This window comes from Scomber scombrus, chromosome 11 (genome assembly GCF_963691925.1).
Source record: "Scomber scombrus chromosome 11, fScoSco1.1, whole genome shotgun sequence".
Taxonomy (NCBI): domain Eukaryota; kingdom Metazoa; phylum Chordata; class Actinopteri; order Scombriformes; family Scombridae; genus Scomber; species Scomber scombrus.
The window spans coordinates 2,061,402-2,074,835 of NC_084980.1; the positions used below are offsets into that span (position 1 = coordinate 2,061,402).

The 13,434-nt window shown below is 39.0% G+C and overlaps 1 protein-coding gene across 1 annotated transcript in view; it reads right to left on the bottom strand.

Annotated features, from left to right (window-relative positions):
* Positions 1-13,434, bottom strand: part of LOC133990698 (cadherin-18-like) — a 198,673-nt gene that overhangs the window by 131,609 nt on the left and 53,630 nt on the right. Inside the window, exon 2 of the mRNA XM_062429098.1 lies at positions 8,802-9,096. Within this exon, the coding sequence (XP_062285082.1) occupies positions 8,802-9,096 (295 nt within the window). The remainder of the gene's footprint in view (positions 1-8,801; positions 9,097-13,434) is intronic.

Consider the following 13,434-nt stretch of genomic DNA (forward strand, 5'->3'; position numbering starts at 1 on the left):
ATAAACCACCAGGGGACCTTTTATTTGAAGAAAGATGGATGTTAACAATGTAATCAATCAGTGAGCCACAATTTTGGGGCCTGGATCTTTTTGACGATTTTGAAGTAAGAAAACATTGAAATAGTTAATGATACCTCAATAGGAATAGTTACTGGATTGATGCAATGTTGAATTAGTAAATATTTAGTAGTTTATTTTATGATTGAAAATGTGTGTATCAAATTAGATACAGCAGGTATAGAAGCTTATTTATCTGTAAATCTGTTCATTTTATGTCATGTTGTGGCTGATATGAGCTCTATGCAGGACTATATTATTATTATATTTTATTAGGGTATAGCAAGGTGGGAAACTTATCCCCTTAGTGGATTCTGAGATAGACAGTTTGATGCGAGACAAGCATAACTCTAAAGGCTATTTATCATATGCTTATAACAGACTAATGAGCCTGTCAGAAAATAAAGTTTTTAATACAAAACTTAAGTGGGAAACAGATACTGATTCTGCCTTTGAGGACTCTGAATGGAAGGAGATTTGTAGTAGCTCTCAATCATTCTCTTATAATAATAATAATAATAATAATAATAATAATAATGCATTATATTTAAAGGCACCTTTCAAAGCACTCAAGGACACCTTACAAGGCACATAAAACATGACAACAGTACATCAAACAATATAAATCAGGTAACATTTAGTGCAAAGATAAAGAAATAAATATGAATGTGACTATAAAGTGCATCAGTGCAACAAATAAACAAGAACATGATTGCATAGTTAGTGTGAGACAGAGTATGCCACTCTGAATAGGTGCCTTTTCAGCTGGGATTTAAAAGTGGAAACAGAGTCCGAAGTGCAAACGTCTGGTGGGAGAGAGTTCCAAAGGCGGGGGGCAGATCGGCTGAAAGCTCTTGACCCCATGGTAGTTAAGTTGGCAGATGGGGCAAAGAGCTGGTTGGCGGGGGAGGATCGGAGAGTTATTATGGTGCCAGGTTGTGAAGGATCTTGTAAGTGAGGAGTAGAATCTTAAAGTCAATGCGGGATTTGATAGGGAGCCAATGAAGTTGCTGCAGGGCAGGAGTGATGTTTTCAATAGAGGGAGTTCTGGTTATGATACGGGCGGCTGCGTTCTGTACCAGCTGGAGTTTGTGAAGAGATTTCCGCGGAAGACCAAAGAGGAGAGAGTTACAGTAGTCCAGACGGGATGTGATCAGGGTGTTTACCAGGATAGCGGTGCAGGTTGGTGAAAGTGAGGGACGGAGATGGTTGATGTTCCGTAGATGGAAGTATGCAGTCCAAGTAACGTTATATATGTGGGCTTCGAAAGATAATGTGCTGTCCAGGATAACACCCAGGCTCTTTACCTGAGGGGATGTAGGAACAGTGGAATTGTCGATGGACATGGAGAAAGTGTTGAGTGTTGCTAGGGTAGATCTACAGGTACCAATGAGGAGGACCTCAGTTTTTTTGCTGTGTTGTTGAGTTTAAGAAAGTTGAGTGAGAGCCAAGTATAGCAAAGTATTTGAGGCGGGATCAACGAATGTCAATCAAATGCTTCTGTACGCTACTGGACAAACTTACAGCCAATCATATCAATGATAGACAATGACGTATTCAGAGCCTGTAGGCAGCAGCGCTGCATGAAGGAAATCATGTAGCACAAGTGTTTGTTCTATTTTCAAAATGAACTTGTCTTCCAATTTATTTAGCACACAGAATCGCTCTACGGTCGTCATCGTGTTGAGCCCGCCTCCCCATTCTGTGATTGGTTGGAACTGGACCAGTATATTAAATCAGACCAGGTTTGGGTTAGGCTGAGTTTCAATTAACTCTTTTAAAAGAACACAGTAACTTTACATATTTAATACAGTGTGTAGATGTGTGCTCACTTGAGCCCCTAAAACTCTTCATCAGAGCTGTCACTGTGGGTAAATATTGCACCCAAGTCGCATTAAGGGCACACTCACACTGGGGCCAGTTGTTCCATACCGTGCTGAAGCACAAATGTCCCCCCTCCCCTGTCCCCCCGCTGGCCCGCACTCACATTACCTCAAACCCAAGTGTACTCAAGCACGGTTGCCTCCGACACATACGTTGTGCAAAAACATAGACAGACAGTTTACTCTCATAAAACATGCACAACACAACCGATCAATTAACACAACGCACTATGATTAAAAAGTGCAAGCTTGTTCTTCTGAGTCATGCCTGTGTAGTATGCAATACTAGATACTTGTATAAAAAGACTCTAGTAAAAGCAGACGTCCTGATTCAACTCTTTACTCCAGTAAAAGTAAGACTTAGTTTAATGACTTAGAAGTCTCCAAATGACTTACTTTAACACTTTCGTTAGTTTATATAATGCAGATTAGTAAAATATTACTTTTATGAGGGTCACAGTCACAGACAATTAGCTTAGCATTTCATAATTGTGGTAGCAGCGGTGCAGCAGATGTAATGAAGTCCATGCAGCACGCTGGATGCAAACTAATATTAAGCCTTTTAATTATAATGTTGATGGACATAAATTGAGTTGTTTTGCCTAAATAATGATAAAATAAGACACAGAAAATGGTCGGATTGGGAACCCATATGCATAATGTCTCCTCGTTGCATTTAGTGTTGCTTGAAATGACCAGGGCTCAGCTAGTGTTGCCTTTTAAAAATCGTCGATCGTACTCAAGCACGGTACACTTGCACTCACACTAGCCAAATAATTCGGACTTTAGGGGGCAAACGTGCTTGGGCACGGTACGATAGTGTGAGTACGCCCTAAGTCTCACCAAGTGCACTGTCCCCAGACTCTGTGTCAGTCCATAAGTGAAACAGAGTATCATCCTCTGTTCCATCCAGTGGAAAAACAACAAAGTTAGTGAATCTTTTATTCTTCAGATCTGCACTCATACTGTGTGTCTCTGCCACAGTTCAATAAAAGCGGCTCATCTGTGCGCTTTTACACCTTGTAGGTCAGCTATGTTTGGTCTGTAATTACTGAAACATCACAGCAACTAGTGTCTGAAATACTTCTGATCAACACAGAATCATTTTTTTGTCCAACATACAGCAGTAATGGGTCATCAATAGTCTACGCAGCGTGTGCTTGACACCGCTGTTTATTGGATGTTGTGGTTCATACAGTAAGTGTGGACGCTCACATCATTATCTTCATAGTTATAGTTATCGTTCTTAGTGTGGACGGCCTTTTACAGACCTATAATCATATCCAGATCCAACCTCTCTCTGTATTTTACTGGTATAGGACACATGATGTATAAGAAGCACGCCACTTTTAAATGAAAAAATATTGCGTTAAAGGTGTGACTTATACACCAGTTTTCATGGTTTATTATTTTGGGACTTTAAGTTTATTTTTCATGGTCTGACAGTTAGTTTAGTTGTAAATAGATTATTGATTTAAATCTTTGTTGTTATTCTGGTTTGGTTGTGATGTAGAGTTAATTGGTTGTTGTTGTGTTCTCAAGCCTTAGTCATTGGCCTCTGACAAGCATATAGCACCAGATTTAGTTTGATAATAATAGTAATTTTAATAATAAGAAGAAGAAGAAGAAGAAGAAGAAGAAGAAGAAGAAGAAGAAGAAGAAGAAGAAGAAGAAGAAGAAGAAGAAGAAGAAGAAGAAGAAGAAGAAGAAGAAGAAGAAGAAGAAGAAGAAGAATGTTATAATTGGATTTGTATTAATAATGCATTGACACTTCAGCTGTATTTTACTAGTCTTTATATACTGTTGGGTAGTCTAACGTACAGCAGTGGATCACATTTATGAGATGAATGTGTATTTTTTATGTAAAACTGAATCTAAAGCTTAATAATAACTAACAGTCAGATAAATGTAGTATTTCTGAAATGTAGCGGCGGTATAAAGCAGCATGAAAGGAAAATACTCAATTACATGTATCTTAAAAATGTATCATTCTGTGTATGTAGTACTTGTGTAAATGTATTTATAGATAAATGCTAACATTAATTGAATTAATGGCATTAACACTTTCTCATGAATACTATGATGTATTGCTGTGTGTCAGTGTGTGTTAGCTGCAGAGGGCTGATAGGTGCTTCTATGATTCACAGCAGGAAAAGCACAGCAGGTGTGATTAATGATGACTGGATCATATTTAGTTTTTTAACTTCCTGACCTTGGTAAAGTGCATGATGGCTCAACAGTATGGCTTCCCTGAACACTTGAATGGAACTGAGAGATTGTTAATATTATCAGTTCCACCTTTGCTTTTTCCTGCTGAATGTCTGCTGGGGGGGGGGGGGAAAGTGTACTCTCATCCTACCTCTGCTGCTGCCAAACATTCTACACGTTTATATTCAGCACTTTTTCACTGCTGAAGTTGACAAGAAATTGGAAAAAAAGAAATCTGGACACTCTGCTGCACAAATCTACCAAGTTTCTTCATTCCCTCATTTTGCTTAGATCTCACCCACAGGGAGAGCAGCACTTATCACTGCAGACTCAAACACATTTAAAGGGAAATGGCACCAATTTATACATCATATGGCGCGCAGGTGGTCGGGTGGTTAAGAGCGCATGCCATATATGCAGCAGACCCCGATTCGAATCCCGTCCGGCGGACCTTTCTTTTCCTTAATTTATACATTATACATATACATTTTGTGAGCAGTATTATATCTTCTGTGGTTCATCTAAGCGAAATACCTACAGTGTCATAATGAGGTCATCTGGTTATCTTGGCTTAAGCTTGGAGGATACACATTTAGGAAGCCTGCATACAAATATATATAATATTAATTGGTGCTGAAAGGTAATTGGTGTATTTGTTCAAGTACAGTATTTAATGACATTTTGTATTTATACATTGTGGATACTATTATTGCTAAGTTCTTGGCACCAATTGCCACCTTCCTCTCTAGACTTGTAAGACTAGATTAATGCGGCTAGAGACAAATTTAGCAACTTTTTGGGCAGATTTGAACTCCTTTCCTTGAAAGAGTTGTCATTATTTCTCAGTCAATGAGCACTGACGTGGCTCAGTTCTCTATTCATGATACTTTGGTTACACTGTCTGCGTAAAAAATAGTTTTTTTAAATATTCAAGGTAGATTTAGATGCATATTGAGGATATAGTTGCTTAAAAAGCTAATGATATATCTAGTAGTCAGTTTTGACTTAATTTTCTTTACTTAGATTTTTAATGTTAAGTCGCATATGTGCAAATTGGTAAATTAGTGACTCCCCAGCCAGCATGGCCATGTGGGCCACATGAGGGTTAAATTAAAGCTGCAAATATGGGTCCCAATTGGGTTTGTCTGCAGTTTCCATGGTGGCCCTCCTGTGTTTGCCCATATGGGGTCTAAGTGGGATCAGAATAGACCTTAAATGGGGCCCATTTAGCCAGCCCACATGGGCTTCACATGTGGGGCCCATGTTACTGAAACAATATGGGACCTATACGGTTTTCCCTGTTTATGTTCATGCCCACTTAGCCAACTTACATCCCTTTTGGGGTTCATACAGTCAGCCCATGTGGGCTTCACATGTGGGGCCCATGTTAATGAAACCATGTGGGACCCACACAATTTGCCCAGTCCATTTTGTTTTCAAGAGTACCAAAACTTTCTGGAGCTGTAAAATTATTGCAGTTTGCAACACATGTCTACTGAATACATAACTTGATTTGGAATAGTATCAACTAAATTCTTCTCATGACATTTAGTTCCTCTGATATGGATTCAACACAGTTTTAGGACCTTTATGTATAACTTTACAGGGACAAGCAAGGGTGAAGCTGCTATTCCTATTTGCAGTTAATCACTTGTCCTACATGTAAACTGAGGCAGAGCTTAAAATGTAATTTCAGTCTAGACTAAGAAATAGCTGCCTATGTTAATTAAATAGCGATCACCATCTGATAAACAACAGTGTGCCAGCTGCTCCACCACAGAAATGATCTGGTTGTTTACAAAGCTCCTGTAGTTCTACACTGTACTGCAGTGACTTTAACTTGCAAATCCATTTACATCTTCACTACTGCGGGTCAGAGATAAAATCAGAAGGGACGTGAAAAGGTAAATGGTAAGAGGAGAACGGAGCGAGAGAGTGAGAGAGTGAGAGAGAGAGAGAGAGAGAGAGAGAGAGAGGAGAGCAGTAGATAAGAGGAGGTGAGAGGCTAGGAAATGAGTGAGGGATGGGGGGTTATAAGCACAGAGGAGCAGAGTGGGAGGGATGGAGAGCAAATAGAGAGAGATAGAGCTAATGAGAGATGAAAGAGAGTGAGAGAGACAGAGAGCCAGACAGTGGGAGAGATAATGATCAATAGAGAATGAGAGAATACAGAGAAACGATGACAGAAAGACAGTAACAGAGAAGAGGGGCTGGGGGGGGGTATTGTAATGCTACAAATACTCACCATTACTTCCTCTAGTGACCTGGAGCTCTCACTATATCACCTAGCACGTTAACTCGGAAATTGTATATTAATGTGATTAGTTTCACCTGTCTGATTTTACAGTTCAGAAACCAAATCTAATCTGCTAAGAAAATCATTTAAAAATACCAATGGACCAACTGAGTGCATGTTTTTTTTAATCATTTATAGGATACTGAACTTATTTTTATTATCTTTTTGGAGGGAAAAATCTATCTGTCAAATATTTTCCCCTAAAATAACATTTCCTTATCCCTGTAAAGTCTGAACCATCAAATCATTGCCAGAAATGTCTAATTCTTTGAAACTGGAGTGTTTATTGGAACTTCTGACAAATAACACTTTGCATATATGAGTTTTGTTTTGTATCATATTTAATACATGTAGAATTTTTGGAATTTATTTTTCATAGCATGTTTTATTAAACAAATAAAAACATATTGAAGTCCATTTTTAAGGCCTTATAGTTCCTGCATAGAGCTCATATCAGCCACAACATGACATGTAATAAAATGAACAGATTTACAGATAAATGAGCTTCTATACCTGCTGTATCTAATTTGATACACACATTTTCAACCACAAAATAAACTACTAAATATTTACTAATTTAACATTGCATCAATCCAGTAACTATTCCTATTGAGGTATCACTAACTATTTCAATGTTTTTCTCACCTTTACTTTTTCAAAATCGTCAAAAATATCCAGGTATCAAAATTGTGGCTCACTGATTGATTACATTGTTAACATCCATCTTTCTTCAAATAAAAGGTCCCCTGGTGGTTTATCTGTGTACTACATGTATCTGATCATTAGGTTTTTACATTGATGATGTAAAGCTCTCTAAAACTGAACTGTTAAAGGGTTAAAACTTATGTTGTGTTTTGTTATTCATGTGAATTACAGCCTTTTGTTGATTAAACAGTTCTCACGTCTCACCTGCCTAGCTTACAGTATATTATCCTTGCTGGAGCATTAATTAACACATGGTTGTTATGAACTGACCTGATTGGTTAACCCTCGTTCTAATGTGAGATATTTACCGAGGAAGATGTGACACCTTTTAAATAGTATAACACATCATTTGACACCTGTAATAGTGTTGTCCTCACTTTGGATCTCGTGTACAGTTGTTTGTCATTTTTGTCACTTCTGTATCTATGTGTTTACTCTTCAGCATTTTTGGAATGTGGAGAGCATTTTGATGGTTGGTGGGAATCTAAATGAGCTTGTATGGCCCATATGAAAATGTGTTTAGTCTGTGGTGTTTATGATAAAAAAAATAAATTTAAAAAAAGGGAAGGCTATTGACAGTAAACATTGGTGAGTTGTGCCATTTCAGGCTTCTCTGGTTCTGGATGCAACAATCCCATTCATCTCTCCTGTAGGCGAGTGTATTTTCATCTACCCTTTTTTCTGTGCTTTTTCATTTTGCAAAAAAATCAGTGAATGGAAACACAAAATTCTGAAAAGAAATTTAGCAAAAATGATGAAATACAGGAAGCATGTGACTAAAATAATCTCTGAAGCTTCCTTCTCCCTGGGCATATAAATGACAAAGTGCTGCTATAAATACACTCTAAAAGCAATACGTTGTAATATAAGCTGTTCTCTCTGTTTCTACTGTTCATCATGCTCTCCATCACTAGAATGTGTAACGTGTTTTCCATCACTTTAGCTTTCACTGTTACATCATCATCTCATTCTTTTTGTAGTTGATTGCACTTGATTGGAGAAACAGCACCACCAGCTGGTTACTTTGATTTGCTGAACTATTAACCCTTAAATATTCATATTCTACACCCTCACAGTATGTTCTGGGTCAATTCTGACCTGTCTATACCACATTTTGAACAACACATCTGTTTAGAAATCATCAATAGTCGATCTGACTGATCAATAAATGTGTGATTAAACCTTGATTAATGTTTCAGAGAGCTAAAGCATGTATATAGTCTGTAATCTGTATATTTTCTATAGATATATCTGTACAAAAAAAATGCAAAAGAGAAAGCTAGAGGATCAACCTTTTAGAGAGTCTAATTATAATTAATTATTACTATATTTTCTTTGTTCTGGCACAGCAGAATCATGAAAGGTTCTACTGCTTTGGCTGCTAGCACTCTTTGTTCATACAGTACATAAGATAACCACCTGGATTACTTGTGATGCAGAAGAAAGTGACTGAATGTGATGTATACAGGTTGGGGAAAAGGGAGATGTCTGGAGGTGAAGAGTTCTGCAAAAACGTAGTTCTGCAATATCTGTTCATGTCTGAATAATTCATTTGTATTATATTTTATATTGTATTTAAAACACAGATACTCATTCAACTGCTAAATTAAACACATAATTAAAAAAAAAGATCTATATGTTTCTGGTCTTACCAACATCAGACATCTCAGGCACAGAGGCTGAGAATGGTCCATCTGGGAAGGTTGGAGCGTTGTCATTGACATCCTGGACCTTGATGATGAACTCTGACTCTGCCTCTAGAGAGCGGTTTGTCCACCGGTCAATGGCCCTTGCGTGTAGAACATACTGGGCCTTCCTTTCACGGTCCAGGCTCTTGGACGCGTGGATGTCACCAGTTGTTTCGTCAATGACGAAGATAGAGCCGGCCCCCTCTCCAGACAGGATGTAGCGCACAGAGCCGTCGCCCTTGTCAGATTTGGAGTGGAGCTGGAGTCGTAAGAAGGAGAAAGTGAATGAGGGGAGGGAGCGTTTAAGTGCCTGACAAGTATGTAATACAGAGTAATAGCCAAATGTCAGGATGAGTGGTCAGCTAATGGTGAGGACCACGCAATGAGAGACACAGCCATCCAATCAGGGAGGGAGACGCAGGACGATTGGAGGACTGGAGTGTGACAGGTTGTACAAAATGTTCAGTATCTGAAACAAGCGACTGTCACAGCAAATGGAAAAGGAAGAGTCTGACAGAACACGTTCTGCAACATGCAGTCTATCCTAAGCCGGATGTGTCACAGAGCAAATTAAGAATGAGGAGAGAGAGACTGCAGGTAGAGAGAGAGAGAGGGAGAGAGAGAGAGAGAGAGAGAGAGAAAGAAAAGAAGAAACTACCTGATAAATAGTCTTTCATTGCTGTTGTAAGGTATCTAAGTCTATCAAATATGCAGAGGAGAATTTCATGAAATGAGACACTACCAGGTTAATAACATAAATGGTGAATTATACCTCAAATGATCCTTGACAGTAACTCTCATTATATTAACAAACATAGCCTTTCTGACTGAGTATGTTCTGCTGCTACTGACATTACTACTGCTGCTGTTTAATATTTCTCATAATGCTGGAATCCTGACTTTTTCTTTTCTCATGTAGAGACTGTTCCCTGCCACAGTTCCTCTGTTTGGATCATCCAGTACTAGTGAGAACACCACGACAACATAGTCATCCTTTCTATCTCAAAATATCAAAACTCACAAGGATTTTCAACAAATACATGTGCAGAACAATGGCCCTGGTATTAAAGTTCACAAATGGACAGCAGAGACACATTGCTGTTTACACTTGTCTCTATTATATATCTCGAGTGGTCTTGAGGTGACTACTTGTGTCCAAATTTCGTTGCTGCTTATTCACTTCCACAAGGAGGTTAAATGGCCCCGCTCACAGTTATTACATCAGTCAGACAAGCACCAGATTTGTTGTTAGTATGATCTGAAGAGCTAAGAGCTATTAAAATGTTTCAAGAACTAACATACATGTATGAACTATTCCAGCTGTTCAGATTACTGCAACCACGTACATCAGTGCTCCTCTCCTTTCTTTCAACCGTTTACCAAAAAAACAACCACCACATCCTGCATTGATGATGTATTTCCATTTATGTGCTGGTCAGGACACATTAGTGTTTACACTACAACATATATGTAGTAAGATGCGTCCCAGACCATCTCAGCAAGTGGTTTGAGTGACCGGTGTTACAAATCAACTGGTTTCCACGTTAACTGGTTACCTTTGTTTATAAAAGTTGGGCCTCTCTCACTGTGACTGCAGATGTTTCGATCACGGAGAGAAAACGTAGCTGACCTCGCGTATGCCTGAATGTACTTCCATAAATATCTGATGATCTCCCGCTCCACCTGGTTAATCCAAGCATGATGCTTCATGTTGTGATGTACAATTGTGGGACCCGAAATACTGGTCACCATATTCTGTATAAATGTCTAAATAAAAGGAAATAAATAAAAAGTCACCCGACACGGGATTTGAACCGAGTGTGTCACCAACTGCAAAACCATTAAAGCGTAGTGTTTAACCATTACGCCACGCAATTACACTCATCAGTTGTCACAAGGTGATATAACAACTGTTGAAGTAAAAGTGACGTGTGCACTGCCACGATTTTCAAAACACCACAGCCAAATTAACTTGTGACCACTGTTACTGCAATGATAGCCACCTTACAGGTCCAGCTTGTTGCACCTCTGAAAAACATTTCACGCTAATGAGACAATAGCCTGTCTACCCAAAAAAGTGTTTTAATGGAATTCCGTCAGCATTAGAAAGAGAAGATGAATGGTTTGAAAGAGGAGAGAAGAAAGACATCTATTATATCCATTTTAACCAAAACACAGTCTTTCTTCAAACTTTACCAAAAGTCTAGTGACCAAAAAAAAAAAGGAATCATCTTGACCACCTCCTGACTGTCTGTGTGCTACATGAATATAACAATTCTGGAAGTTACAACAATCGAGTTAGAAATTACACCTCCTATAAAATCCGTAACGTGCAGTGAGGTCCATGGCTGGGTAGGTAGGATCAGCCAGAGCTTAAATCAAATACAAAAATATATATTATGTAGAACTCATATTTAAACCACTGCAAAGTCAGTCAAAATGCCGCTGTCAAAAATGTAGCTAGTTACTGACATCAGTGGATTATAGCGCGCACACAATTACTGCCAATTAATTTTCTGAGACATACATTCACATGCATTTCTACAGGATTTACAGTATAGGAGCACCCAAAGATAAGAGCACAACAAGAAATCACCTGTATCTCAACAACAGCGGTGACAACAGCATCGCGAGACCTTGGGGGGGGTTCGAGAAGCCAACCCGCTGTGGAGGCAGAGAAGCGTTGTGCCCAGACTGTATATAAAATGGACGTAACATCCGTGACATCACCCATTGGTTTGTGGACTGCTGCTTGGAAGCGAATAGTATCGGATCTGAGCAGCGCCATCTTGAAAATTTCAGGTGCATGCTGGGTAAAAAAAAAACACGGATTCTACTTATATGGGCATCAGGGGGAGCATGAGGCGCCCTCCTGAGCCTGTGAACCAATCAACCTGTCAATCACAATGTAGCCACGCCCTAATGCATACCCTGCTTCATCGTCAAATATAAAATCAGGGCGGCCAAAATTTCACAAATGAACATCATACTGCATTGAAGAAGGCTTTAAACTAGCGATTGAGACCATAAACACATTTTGAAAACGTTTACTGAGGTTAGAAATCAAGTGAGAAGTTGGTGAATTCTCCATTGACTTGTATAGAGACGGAAGTCCTTTTGACACCAAAACGGTCGCCCCCTGGTGGCCTTTTGATATAATGCAGTTTTAAATGACTTACGCGTTCGCATCATTTCAGAGGACCAGAACTCCCCGCCTCCTAAACTGTTTGCGGTCATTTCACACAAGGCAGAGAGGCAGAGGTTGAGTCTGCCTCAGCCTCATGTATTCACATACGCCAGCTTTGGAAACAAGCTCTCCTGAGTAGTGGCATTCCCAACACAAAAAAACAACACATTTTCATTTATCAAAACAAAATTATAAAAAAAATATATATATATTTTTTTAAATAGTGTTATTTAGGGATGCACCGAATATTCGGCCACCGAAAATTCGGCCGAAATACTTTTATCACCGAAACAACACGGCCGAAACAGCTAACTAAAGAGATCAGCTCCTCTGATGCATCTGTAGCAGACGTTATTCCTTTAATTGCAGCACTAAAGTGTAGTTTACTCTTAGAGTGTGAGCACACGTTTCACTGAGATCTATTTGGATCCTCTGCACTTCATCGCGACTGTACTTGATCCGCGTTATAAAGATCATTACCTGGATGTGGGATTAAAGCAGCGCGCACCAGAAATGATCCGGGCCGCGATGGATGCGGAAAAACCCGCTTGGAGACGGAGTAGCGCACAGCACAGGAGAAGGTGTGTGTGTTTGTGTGACTATAAATGCAGCGCGTGTGAGAGTAAAGCGTGCTTATAGCTCCGTGTTGTTAGGTATTCTGAGCTTCATTAATGTCAAACACGATATTGCCAAATCAACAAAATGCAGAAATGTGATCACTCTGATTGTTTTGCTGATTGCAATTGTTCTGTATCAACCAGCAAAAGAAACCTTTGATGGTGAATCTTCTGCTGTATTTACTTTTTTAACACACGCATAGAAGTAGTGTGACTGTAAAAAGATTGACTGGGTTACTTTTACTGAAGGAAAAGTCACAAATGTGATAATTTTGCACCAAGATATCAATATATACATACTTTCTAGAAGACATGGTTGAATTATTTACTTGGTTTCAGGATGTACATCACACTTCTGTTGACTGTCATTCAATATTTTTGTTTTTATTACCAGTTGCTGTTTAACTTAATTTAAGATGAACACGTACACATGGCAGACGGTCATCATAAGTATGTGTAAGGTGTTTTAATGAAATCTAAACTAAACTGCCTTCCAAAATGACCCATGTGAACTTTGCCTGTCAGTGCCTTCCAAAACCATTACAAAAAAAAAAGATTCATGTTTTTTTATCTGCCACATGCTTAAGGTTTGGTTAGATATAAGCTTAAAACAATATGTGGTGTAGCGGACACCGCATCGGTACGGCTCAGAACATCATCTGGTCAGAGTCACCTTTGACCCTGAGATGAGTAAATTGGGCCAGGTTTGATATAGAACCTGACATGGTCTCTCTCTTGGACAAACAAAGATCCATTAACATTCCACGGAGCAACCAAAAGTGACAAGAACTAC